At 43.1% G+C, this 13753-nt stretch overlaps 1 protein-coding gene across 2 annotated transcripts in view; it reads right to left on the bottom strand.

The window, feature by feature from the left end:
• Positions 1-13306, bottom strand: part of podxl (podocalyxin-like) — a 30921-nt gene extending 17615 nt beyond the window's left edge. The window contains exon 1 of one of the 2 annotated variants that reach the window (XM_063212112.1): positions 12562-13306. In XM_063212112.1, coding sequence (XP_063068182.1) covers positions 12562-12604 — 43 coding nt within the window. In that variant the 5' untranslated portion in view covers positions 12605-13306. The remainder of the gene's footprint in view (positions 1-12561) is intronic. The other variant, XM_063212111.1, reaches the window with a different exon arrangement.
• Between the last annotated feature and the right edge of the window lie 447 nt (positions 13307-13753).

Below are 13753 nucleotides of genomic sequence, written 5' to 3'. Positions count from 1 at the left end.
TTACTGCTCCAGGGTCTCTAACCACCACCACCCTCTAGTACCTGCAGTAAGTCACTTTGGATGAAATCATCAAAAATGCAATGTACTGTAATAAGCTAATGTAATATACCTACAGTAACTATCTGGGGCGGGGGAAAATGGTTTCTGTACCTCAGTCATTTAACCCCACATTTATCCAGAGACACTAAAATGATACAAATGTAGCATTTAAAATGCTGCTCCAAAAATATACCATAATATGTTCCTGTAGCATACGGTATGTTATGGATGGCCTCCCCCAGTCCCAGACAGCCCGTCTACATCTGGTGCAGAATGCAGCTGCTCGACTTTTAACTGGCATGACCACATCACTCCTGTCCTCCCCTCTCTGAACTGGCTCCCCCATCTGTTTTAGAATTCGATTCGAAATACTCCTTTTAGTTTTGAAGTCTTTACATGGTCAGGCCCCTTGCTACATTTTAGACATGCTACGACACCCCTCTGCCCCAGGTCCCTCAGACACATTAACAAAGGCCTCCTCCACGTTGCCCGGCCCCGTCTTGTGCATAATTGGTGACTGAGCCTTTGCTGTGGAAGCCCCACACCAGAATAGCCGGAGTCTCACCGCCCAATATCAGAGCCGTGCTTAAGTGACCCAACGCTTAAAAGCCAGCAGCCCTGAGCCAGAAGCTGACATCAGACTCGCTCCCGCTATGACTACTTTTAAATTCAGATGGAAAACTAATTTTTACATCTTAGCCTTTGCTTCTTAGTTCTTGGATGTCTGGCTTTTTACACCTTTTAGTTATCTCATTTGCTTTTTAACATTTTTTACATAAAAAATGCTTTATTTATGCTGCTAAAAAGTGTTACTGTTTTCCATTATTGTTTTAGTTAGACACTGTACAGAGTTTTGGTCAGTTGTGCACAGTTTTTAATTGTGCTTTATACGTAAATAAAACTTACTACTTACTTTATGGGTCTTTTGTAATGGGTGGTCTATGGATCTTTGAGAACAGAATGAGAATGAGACTGGAATTTAGCCATCAAACAAAGTAACATTTCCATTGACATCACATACTACTAGTCCATCTAGTCCAGGCTGACTGTCCTTGTACCTGTTAAAATAAATGGTAGGTCTGAATGGAATGTACGCCTACAATATTTACAGAGAGCATTCTTGTATCTTCCCATCCCACTAAACCGGTCGTATATCTCTGTGTGCATGTGTCAGCTAAATTCCAATGTGATGTGATATACGTAGGACTCCAGTCTACCTACACGGCACTCTGCTGCATTCACTTACAAAATGGCTGTTCATAAATGCAGTGCCAAGCATGCATATATGAAGGGTCTATTTGCAAAACGGTGTATCTCCATTTTGTAGAATGTTGGGAAATTGACATTTTTGTATTGGACATTCCATTGAATTGCATTGCAAAATGCATTTTATATAGGTTTGAAAAGTATGTTCTCAAAATATTTGAATGGTAAGAATTCACACATAGGTGATATGATCTCTGAACAGTCATTTTCAATAATAAAATGCAAAAGTCAAAAAATGGAGATACACCGTTTTGCAAATAAACCCTTCATATATATATATATATATATATATATATATATATATATATATATATATATATATGTATGTATGTATGTATATATATATATATATATATATATATATATATATATATATATATATATATATAGGACAAGAAAATGAAGCTGTTAAGCATTAGATAATTATGGAAGAGGAAAAAAAACGTGAGAAGATAGGAATGGAAAAGAAGAGAGAGAGAAATTGGTGATGAGAGTGGTGAACAGAGACAGGAGGAGCAAGGAGATAAGAGAAGGATTAAAGAGAGGGGTGTAGAGAAATGAAGTGGGGGCAGGAGGAAAGAGTGGAAGAGAGGGAGAGTTAGATGGAAAGAAGGAGAGAGAGAGAGTGGGAGAGAGAAGATGCAGAGAGAGAGAGAGACATATGGATAAAGCAAGAGGGAGAGAGGATGGAGAGAGATAGAAATGGAGATGGGCCATCAGAGAGAGAGAGAGAGAGAGAGAGAGAGAGAGAGAGAGAGAGAGAGAGAGAGAGAGAGAGAGAGAGAGAGAGATGGATCTGTGTTTTCTCCGCTCCTTCTCCTGTCTGACCCTCGTTGACCCCGCCCATCAAGGAAGCAGTGCTGTTTTTCACCCAGAGATGGGACTGCTAGCGGAACATTCCACCACACACACACACACACACACACACACACACACACACACACACACACACACACACACACACACACACACACACACACACACACACACACACACACACACACACACACACACACACACACACACACACACACACACACACACACACCTGCATTTCCTCAGAAACACTCACTAGCCATGGAAACGTACCGGCCTGAGAAAAGTAGCAACCCCAAATCAGACGCACACAAATAAACACACACACACACACACACACACACACACACACACACACACACACACACACACACACACACACACACACACACACACACACACACACTCAAATCCTCCTTGTTCTCATTACTCAAAAGCCATGACTCTTGCCAGCTTGATCTGCAATCCCACACTGAAGCTTGGTGGACCTGTCCCTACTTCAAAGCAGTTACATAACACTGTTGGGTTGGTACTTCACTTGAACTCTTGACCAACAGGACCAGCTTGGGAAATTTGGGACGCCAAAATGGGGTCACAGTAGCGTTTTGGAGAGCGCGCACATCCAGATTGGACAGGTGCCGGACTTAAACACGATTAAACATGAAAAGAAGGAAGGTCGGCACACTGTTGCTGCTCCAGGTTTATTAACACAACGTTTCGACCATGCAGTCTGGTCTTCGTCAGGTGTATGTGAGTTTGTGTAACATGACAGTTCTTTTAAAGACTCTTGAAGGAAGAGGCGGGCGCATTGCGTTCAAAACACAAACAGAAAAAAGGGGAATTGCACAGAAACCCACATGTAAATAAAGAAAATTACATAAAGAGAAAAGAACACCACTCAATAGAAACAAAAATGACAAGTGCCCAAATGTACAGTGCGATCCATCACCAAAGACATGTCTCATGTCAAGTTATTCAATAGTTATGTACAAAACAAAGGGGGATAATCCATAATATACCAAAGTCAGGATAAGTAGACTATAAACGTCAAAATGGAGTCCCAGGCCAAAAAAGGAAGGGAAGCACAGCTGAACTCCATAGGTGCAGGCTTTTATTTTGAAAATGTAGACTTGCTCAATGCTTCTGATTGCTGGCTGTGTGTGCTACAGTCAGCCAATGGAAACCTAAGCCAAGGGAGAGCTGAGCTCCCTTCTGAAATACTACAGGGATAGACATGATCATGAAGATTCTCATTCATCCATGTCAGCTTAGTCAAAAGACTTCCGTTGTAGGCAACTTAACTTCTTATTTGTAGTTTTACAGATGAAGAGTTCAGATGCAAAACCCCCTAAGTGCCTTTTCAGAAAATAATCTTAATTAATTTTTATTTAATACAAAGCTATCAAAATTGCCTATTTTTTATTTTATTTATGTAATATAACTATTTATATGTATTATCAAGTACATGAATGTAAACCAAACTAACAACTGGGTTCTCTAAAAATATAGAAGTGCAGGTCTTCAGAAATGGAGTTAGGGTGTTTTGCATCTGAACTCTTCAGATGTTTATTCTCCTCCATAATTCACAGCTTGACATGTGACTGTCATGTGAAATTCGGTTGGCTTTCAGGTCCAATCTCCAGAGACGAATACCTTGATTCCAAGCCTAGTAAACTAGCCCCACCCGCCAGCGGCCATAATTATTTTTGCCTGCGAGTGGTTCTACTCTCGGACAATGCACCATGCCCTGAAACTGGCAGACCAATCACAATGGATGCAGGAGATTTGTTTTGAATCTTTGGATGCAACGCGGACGGGGTTCTGAGGGAGTGAAGACAAAGCCTTGACCAAAAGGCACAGACACCGTTTGAAAAGCAACAGGTTGTTTCCATCAGTGTTAATTTCGTCAACCTTGACTATGACTAAAATATTTCGTCAAAGCCCTTTTTTGATTTTCGTCATTTAGACTAAGACTAAGACTAAATTGGGAAGGCAATGACTAAAATATGACTAAGACTAAAATTGATTTTCGTCATTGTGACTAAGACTAAGACTAAATTTAAAAAAGCTGACGAAATTAACACTGGTGGAACACTGGTGGAAATGGAGAAAAAGTACCAGTGCGTGAAGAAGTTTCATTCTGCACAGTGTGATATACAGTGTATGTTGAAAAGAGAAGCAGTGTGCGGAGAAGGTTTATTCTGTACAGTCAATGATTATGTTAAAAAGAGAAGCAGTGTGTTCTATTATGTACAGTGTTGACTAAAATGACTAAAAATTGACTAAGACTAAAATTGATTTTCGTCATTTAGACAAAGACTAAGACTAAATTGGGAAGGCAATGACTAAAATATGACTAAGACTAAAATTGATTTTCGTCATTGTGACTAAGACTACGACTAAATCAAAAAAAAGATGACAAAATTAACACTGGTTCCAATCAACAGTCTTCCGATGTCTCATTGATCGCGGCCAGACTATATTCACATTTGATCTCACATTTAGTCTGGCTTGCCAGGCTACTTGAATTAGAACTGATGGTGGTTGCTGTGGAACAGCGTGCTAAGACACCCGTACCATAAATGGGCTACATGCCTTTGTGGACCCTGGTTCAAATCCGACCTGAGTCATATCCCCTCTCTTCCATCAGCCCCTGCCTGTCCTTCACATACCTATCCAATTAACATTCAACACAGCACTATATGGCACAATATCAAGCAGCATCACCAAACCCAATCCCTCAACTCTAACTTAAATGGAAAAGGTCAGGACTTAATGAGTTCCCCGATTCAGTAATAATCGTAACATACAGTTGCTTTCTAAAAGACCTATTTGGACAGTTTTTCCACCCCAGCAGATTCCAGAGTAAAAAAAAGGGTTGTGTGTGTCCTCATGCATCCCATGTGTGTGTGTGTGTGTGTGTGTGTGTGTGCACATGTCTCTATGTGGAAGTGTGTGTGCGTGCGTGTGTGCGTGTGCCTGCGTGCGTGTGTATTGGGGAGTGTTGGGGAGTCACTTGGGCCGCGGTGACAATTAGTGAGCATGTGTAGGGTGGGGACGCGGAGCAACACCCAGCGCCCGGCTTCCTGCTGACCATGTAGTAAAAATAACTAGAACAAGCAGATAGGCAGGCCTGTGCACTCATGCCAGCTCAACAAAAATAAAACACAATTAGACACACACAAACATCGTGTCATTCAAACACACAGCCCCCCCCCCTCCCACACACACACACACACACACACACACACACACACACACACACACACACACACACACACACGCGCGCGCACACAGTACAATATGGGCTATGATGGGCTAGTAAGAGGCCAGGGCTGTGTGTGTGTGTGCGTGTGTGTGTGTGTGTGTGTGTGTGTTTACAGTACATGCACAGCTGTGCTGTCTCTGTGTAGTAGCTGTTGATGAGCTGCTGAGATAGGGGAAAGCAAACGTGGGGGTGGAAAGCATCACAAAAGAGGAGGCAAACAAAGTCTGTGTGTGTCTGTGTGTCTGTGCGTGTGTGTGTGTGTGTGTGTGTGTGTGTGTGTGTGTGTGTGTGTGTGTGTGTGTGTGTGTGTGTGTGTGTGTGTGTGTGTGTGTGTGTGTGTGTGTGTGTATGTGCGTGTGTGTGTGTGTGTGTGCATACGTGCATGCATGTGTGTGTGTGCCTGTGTGTGAATGTCATCTTGCTTGTTTGTTGGGGGAGTAATATAAGGGGACTTAGGCACAAGAGAGAGAGTAGAGTAGAGTATCATTTATTGATCCCATGGGGAAATTAACGTCTCAAGTAGCATACATATATACATACATACAGAAGACATTACACACAACAAGACATTACACACATCCTTACACATATATTAACCATATAGCTCACTCTTACATAGTAAGTCAGTAAAACTCAGGAAGGCTATACTCTATGTACCGGTATAACAATAATACCTGGAAGTCAACAGATCACAACCAACAGCCACACCCAACACAGCTCCAGAGCCAGCCAAGGCCATGCATTTAGATTGGACCATCAGATACTGAACACTTTATTTCCCACAAAGACACGAACACGAACACGACCACGAACGCGCACGCACGCGCGCGCACACACACACACACAGTACACACACACACACACGCACACTTCGCTAGATGTTGAAATGAGGGGGGTTGGGTTGCCTTTGCCAGGTTCAGGACACACACAGTCTGATAAATGTCAAGCCAGGAATGTGCAGGTCTTTGGGAGTCCGCAACTGTCGGCCAATAGTAAGCACGTATGTATGTGTGTGTGCGTGCGTGGGTGGGTGCGTGCGTGCGTGCATTTGCGGTGATGCTTCAGTGTGTGTGTGTGTGCTTGTGTGCGTGCGTGTGTCTGTGCATGGCCATAACTACCTTTGAGGACACAGAGGTCATGTCCTCAGTATTTTTCTCAGAAATGTAAAATGAATCTGTGATGAAAAGCGATATATGATCAACCATGATAAATTCAGTCTGTATACGCCACCCCCGTTTATCCTCAAGACAGTGATCAATGAAAACAATGTTAAGACTTTGACTGAAGAGTTTGAAACATTCTAAATGTGCAGTATGCAGTACAGCGCGCAGTATTTGACCTCGGTATTTGAAAATGTCTCATTACGGCCCTGCGTGTGCGTGTGCTTATATGTGGGGGAGCTGTGTGTGAGTGTGTGTGTGTACATGGGGGTATGACTGGGTGTGGGTGGGCTGGTGTGTTGGATACTGTGTGTGTGGGAGTGGGAGTGAAGGTTTCTGATGGTGCCAGCCTCCTCAGTTGGAGAGCTAGTCTGCCTCGTTCAAGGAATGCATCACACACACTTTCTCCCCCTCTCTCTCTCTCACAAAAACACACGCCCTCCACCAGACCATGATCTTCTCACCCTAACACACATGCAAGTACACACACACACACCCACACACACACCCATACACACACGCACTCAAAAACACGCGCGTGCGCGCACACACACACACACACACACACACACACACACACACACACACACACACACACACACACACACACACACACACACACACACACACACACACACACACACACACCAACTGCATTGGATTTGTACATCACACCTAACGTGACATGCAGCTGTCTGGAGCAAGATAATGGAACAGAGACAGAAGAAAAGAGATGAATCAAGGAGAAGGTGTGAAGGCAACACGAGACACAAGACATGACATAATGTTCACTTACATCAAAACTATAATGAATACCAAACTATAACCATGCATCAACACAGTAAAATCCAATCCAAATTCCAATTCTTAAGACTTAAGGGAGTACGGACCAAATAGTAGAAGATGTTAAATCGACTCTTCGAGTGTTGAATCAACACAGCAAAATGTAATGTGCAGGAAAAGAAGAGGATAGGGAATGTCAGAGAGTAATGTTCCATCATGACATTGTGTGTAAATAGCAAGCCACTTGGAACTGTTTTCATGTGGCCCATATGACGCTGTTTTATCTGCTGTCCTTGGGTGTTTGGTTGTTAACCCCTCTGCACACACACCTCTGTTATAACCTTATTGTCTCCAAAAATGTAATAAACAAGTCATCCGTTACTTCATTTCTTAATTTGTAATTTAAACAACCTGGTAATGTAAAATATATTATGATGTTTTCTCAGTGTTTTAGAGGGAACTGGCCAGCCAACGTGTCCATCTGCACACAGAGGCTATTTACGAATCTAAAGGATGTTGTTAATAAAAAAAAAGTTTTATTATCAACAGGTTAGTGTTCAGTATGACTTTGGTCTGGGCAGAGTTTATAGAATCCTTTCAATCAGCAACATACTTTTGTATCTCTACCAGGTGGGAAAAGTATTTTGCCCCCACAAGGTTTTTCACGTTGCATGACACATGAAAAACAGCTGCAGCATTAAGCTTATGTGCTAAAAGCATTAATGTAATATAATACACAATTTGGTGAGGTCCCTTAGAGAGAGGGGGGGGTGGAGATTGAGATAGAGAGAGGGCAAGAGAGATGGGGGATGAGAGAAAGAAAGACCATGAGCTAGAGTGAGAGAGAGGGAGCATGAGGTATGTGGCACCAGAAAAAGACACTTATAGGGCAAAAGGGATGTTGGAAAGAGATACAGGAAAAGCAAACTGGGGGACAAGAAGGAATAAAAGAGAGAAAGAGAGGAAGATAGGCACAATGACGGCACAATAGAGAGACAAACAGACAGACAGAGCAGGAAGATGAGGTAATGTGATGACAATGGGATACATGAAGAAGAAGAAGAAGAAGAAGAAGAAGAAGAAGAAGAAGAAGAAGAAGAAGAACAAGAACAAGAACAAGAAAAAGAACAAGACGAAGAAGAGCAAGACGAAGAAGAACAAGAAGAAAAGAAGAACAAGAACAAGGAGAGGAGAACAACAAGGAGGAGAAGAAGAGGACGAAGGGCAAAAGAAGGAGGGATGGAACAAAGAGGATGGAAGGTCATGAGAGGAGGGAAGTGGATCAAAAGAGTGGGAGAAGAGGTAAGGGGACGGAAGGGTGCAAAAGAAGATGTACAAATGAATGAGGGAAGCAGGGAAGATCCGAGAATGGCAAGAGGTGAGAGGGAGATGAGCAGTGAGAGAGATGGAGAGAAGACAGGAGAGCAGGAGAGTGGGGAGGAGAGAGGAGAAGGTGTGGAGAAGAGGGCAGAGTGGAAATAGTAGGTAAGGGAGGAGAAGAGGGGGAAGAGGAAGAGGTGGGTAAGGGAGGAGAAGAGGGGGAAGAGGAAGAGGTGGGAAGGACAACAGAAGCGATGCAGAGCAGGGTGAGGAGAAGAGGGAGAGGATAGCTTTAGAGAGGAGAGGATAAAGAGACGGGGAGTCATGGATGGAATACAGGAGAGGAGAGGAGAGGAGAGGATGGAGGAGAGGAGAAGGGGAGTAGGGGGGGGAGAGAAGGGAGGAGAAGAGAGGGAGAATAGAGGAGGAGAGGAGAGGAGAGGACCACACCTTCCCTGGGAACCATCAATGTTGATAAATCTCTTTCCTTCTTATTGTTTGCCACATTCTCAGCCTGCTGACGCACAGCATGGGCCGAGCACACACACACACACACACACACACACACACACACACACACACACACACACACACACACACACACACACACACACACACACGGGTGCACACACACACACACACACACACACACACACACACACACACACACACACACACACACACACACACACACACACACACACACACACACACACACACACACATGGGTGCTCACATACACAAGCTCACACACACACACACACACACACACTGTATATATAGGCCTACTACACACAGACACAACACATAGGCCTACATCCATGAGTCACAATGCAAGGAGGCCCACGCCTCACTTGAACTCCCATACATCTCAATTCTACACAATGGCTAATTGTAGGTGCCTTCAAGGGTCTCGGCCACAGGAAAGGCCCCTGAAACCTGCTATATGAATTAGTTGGCTATAGGGGTTGAATTGCTACCCAGACCAAGTTACTCCTCCTTAATTACTAATAAATGTACTAAAAATGTATTTCTTACATCATCCACTTTAATCTGTGGAGACATGGCCCCGGTTATAGATTTGCTGTAACCAGAATGGCAATGACCAAGTCGTAATGTATTGCTAAAGCCCTGAGTTGTATTGGTAGAAGTACTTTTATAAATGTAATGACCAGTAGTCGTGTGATATTACAAAGTTGAAACTCTGTAAGATAACCTCTACTTCTACTTTATATAACTCTGCTAAAGACTCTGTAATGTTGTAGTAATGTACAACTAGGAGGTCACTATGCGACTACAGCCGCACCTGTGCCGTTTTCGTGGTACCCATCAACATGCCAACATGTTTCCTGCACCCACTCATGGTTTAAAATGTTTCTCACCCCCCCAGAGTGCCAAGCAATAGTTGCTACAAATGTGAATATGTCTACTGCGATACATCAAGTCAGATTTTTGTCACGGCGCTAATTCAGCCAGAGGTTGCAAAGTGGGAGTATCGTCCAGCAGTCCACGGAAGCGGTCAAAAGATGCACCATTTGCTTAGACCTTCAGACCTTCTTCAGGTGAGTTTTCTAATGTAAATTGTACAATGCATTCATTCATTTGTGTAAAATGAATGTCTCTGATGAAGGCTTAGACCTGAAACATCAGCATGCCAAAAATAAAGTGGTGAAATCGTGTTGCACTCTTCTATCCTAGAAATCTAGACGCCCCTAGCGACCGCAAATTGAATTTGCTCCCGGCTTTTTGCTGTACGGGTCTGGCTCGCCAGGCTAGCGCTCTTCCTCTGCACATAGAAGACTATGATACTCTGAGAAGCTGCACCTGCTGACAAAAAAAAACCCTTCAAGATGTGCGGGCCCCTGCAAAACTTTGTACAAATTTAATATAATAGCAACCACATGGGGTAGGCTAATTCAAACTCTAGGTGGCTCCAGTTAGACATTCAGTATTAATGTATGTGATGCTTATAGAAATGTAAGAACAATGGAGTTTCAGAGAAATGACACGTCGCCATATACTTCAGGGGACACTGAGAGAGTTCTTCAGAGTGCCTTGGCTGTGTTCCCTCTACTTAGCACAACTGGATTAATAGTAAGATCACAGCCCAAAACTCTGTGTTAATTCAAAACTATGACTAACACTATGACTGTCATATACAACTCTCAAAGGGTTGAATCAACACTGAAAGATTTAGTGTGTAGCAGCCAGAAGCCCAAAACACATGGGGAGTGGAGTACTTCTGTAAACACAATAACACGAAACATCACCCAAGCTTTTCTGTGTTTTACATCACATTTGACCAACATGCCTTTTATATTACTTTACGTAACACTTGCTCCGTCCAACCTGTATCGACCTACTTGTGTAAAGTATATCCCATATGTAGGCCTATATTATGGGCCTATGTTTTCAGCTTGTAACATATACACTATATTACATGTTTGGGACATATGGAGAGAAAATTCCTTGTGTATGTAAATATAGTTTTGTAATAAAACGTATTCTGTTTCTAACTTATATGATTCAACTGAGATATGAATGTCCAACATGGGATTCAAATTCTTCAGAAAGAGCTTGAAAAGCACACCCATCTGATGCCCTGCTACACTTGAGTTCAGTTAAGGTTTTTTTTCTCTCTTTTCTTTCGTTCTGTCCACTGAGGAAATATCTGGGTGTAATCGCCACTTTATCATTTGTGTGGGTAAGAATTTTAAAAGCCTTTCCTGAACTGACTAAAAGGACTACACCCTTCACAGAGATGAAAGACACATTGACTCTGATTCCACTTATAGTTCAAATGGTAGCCTACATGTTGTCTGAGGAACATTAAAAGATTTACTGCCAATCTATTATATGCTATCTGTCTGATAAGCACTGTATAAAAATGTATTGTGAATTATTTCAAATAATTGCACACATGCAAAATGTATGCTGTTTAAAAAGTATATAGGCCTACAGGCTATGTCAACATTTAAGCAGATACTGCATCTTTACAGATAGGGTGAGCTATCACATAATAGTACCCCACTGTCAGTGTTTCCACTGGTTCCGTAGGCTAATAGATGCCATAGGTTGATCTCTAAAGCATCATCCCACTGACATTTTCTGCACCAGACATTTAATCTTAGCCTAATTTAGGATTGGGTAATGTAATTTACATTTAGGCCCATACAGGCACAACATGCCCCATGATTGGTCTCTCTGGTTGTGACAGATCTCAGTTGGCCATAGCCAAATTGGCCATAGTGGCAGGTGTAATACTCACGACTAAGGGAAACAAGCAACCTCTCCAGTAAAACACTTGAAATTACACACAACATTGTCTGTACCCTAAGCCAAACCGTTAGGCCACAGAATGATAGACAGTGGTGTTGTTCATTACAAAGGTGTGACGGTTAAATCTGACAGCAGTTTCTTCCACTTTCAAGCCTCTCACTCCAAGCCTCTTACTCCAAGCGCGCGCGTGTCTGAGTAGCAACAAGTGTTTACTGTGTGCGCCGCTCGTGCGATTTCCACACCTGCCATGCATCGTCACCATATGGAACAAAGCTACTGTCAAAGATCTTTGGTGGCAAGTCGAAGTGTTTAACGTCGTTCTTTGTGCCAAATTTTCATTCACAAATTTCCGATAAGTGCTATTTTTAAGTAGCCTACCCTAAAATTTGATGGGAAAGATTTGCTATACCTCAATGAAAACGCAAGGTTTTACACAGGTAGGCCTAATTGCTAATATCTGGCTTACCAGTCAACACAATTTTAATTATTCAGAAAGTGTCTGATCATTTCCAACAACAGTCGTGTCGACCAGACTTTCACCTCTTTCATCAATAGTTATTGGCACCTGGTGTTCCCCAAGGGTCTACGAACATCCACAGAAAGTTGTAAATCAAAAACGTCCTAACTTACCTAACGTTAAAATAACCAAAGAGAGTCGCATCTTGGTCTCCATGGTGTCTGTTGATTGTGGCAGGTTCCGTCGTTTTTACAGGCTGTAGCAGTTATTGGAAAGAGCTACTGTAGTGAGAGTAGCCTGTACTCCCGTTACTTCTGCCGTTGCTGATGCGGACGAAGAGTCGCCGGTTGGCTCTGCCTATCCACTTGAATTTCGTATTTGAAGAACGGTTAAATAATTTTAACCAACTTAGAGCGACTCTCTTTTTGAAACTGAAAGCCGGCCAGGAATGCTTTTGTCTGAGTGTCTCCTCTTCTCACCCCCTTCTTCTTTCTCCGTGACAAGGGGGGTATTTGGGGGGGAGCGTTTCAGTGGGTTTCCTTGGCTGCGTTGATTGTGAGAGCTGTGAGTGACTGGCTCTGTTGCTCCCCCTCTCTCTAGGGTAGGGTCATCAAATGGACTAAATTACCAACAGGATTAAGCGTCTAACAGAACCCAGACCGGACATTCCGTGCTAACCTCCTTCCTTGCGATGGGTTGGCACACTTTTGTTCCGCCGGTGTAGACAGTAGGACTGAACTCCTAATTTCTCCTAGAGCCGAACTGCTTCCCATCCCAAGGAAAAGCATGTAGACATCCTTTTTGGGGTGTAGCCCTTTGACACGAGCTCGTTTGCATAATAAGGCAGAGCGCTCCCTTTCTTTCCCTCTTTCACTAAGTCCACTTTACTCTCTACAATAATATAGCGCAGCTGTCAATCAGGCAAGGAAACAATTGCAACAAGACTGAGAAAGTTTTTTTTCCCCAAAGTTTTCAAACTTGCACTGGGAAATGTAAAGTCGTGATGAAATTCTCTCTCTCTCTTTCTCTCTCTCTCTCTCTCTCTCTCTCTCTCTCTCTCTCTCTCTCGGCCTCTGAGTGCGCGCGAGTGAGCGCATAGTGCGCCTGGGCATCCTCCGCTCTGCCACGCTGGCCTCTGATCCTGCTGGGGGTGCGCGAGTCCAGACAGCCCATAACCATGGTAACAAGAGTTCAAACCACAAAATCAAAGGATGGACTCACTAAGGGAGAAAAAGCCACCACAATTGTGTATGAATGAGAGTAGACCAAAAGGAATCCCATCGTTATTATATACTTTCTTGGCTATTTAGGACGTGTTGGTATTTTCCTGTAAATACCTAAATGGCACTTATCAACAGTCTGGCA

The sequence above is a fragment of the Engraulis encrasicolus genome, chromosome 12 (genome assembly GCF_034702125.1).
Source record: "Engraulis encrasicolus isolate BLACKSEA-1 chromosome 12, IST_EnEncr_1.0, whole genome shotgun sequence".
In the NCBI taxonomy this organism is placed as follows: Eukaryota; Metazoa; Chordata; class Actinopteri; order Clupeiformes; family Engraulidae; genus Engraulis; species Engraulis encrasicolus.
The sequence above is the reverse complement of the archived record's forward strand: the minus strand, read 5'-3'. Positions and strand labels throughout refer to the sequence as shown.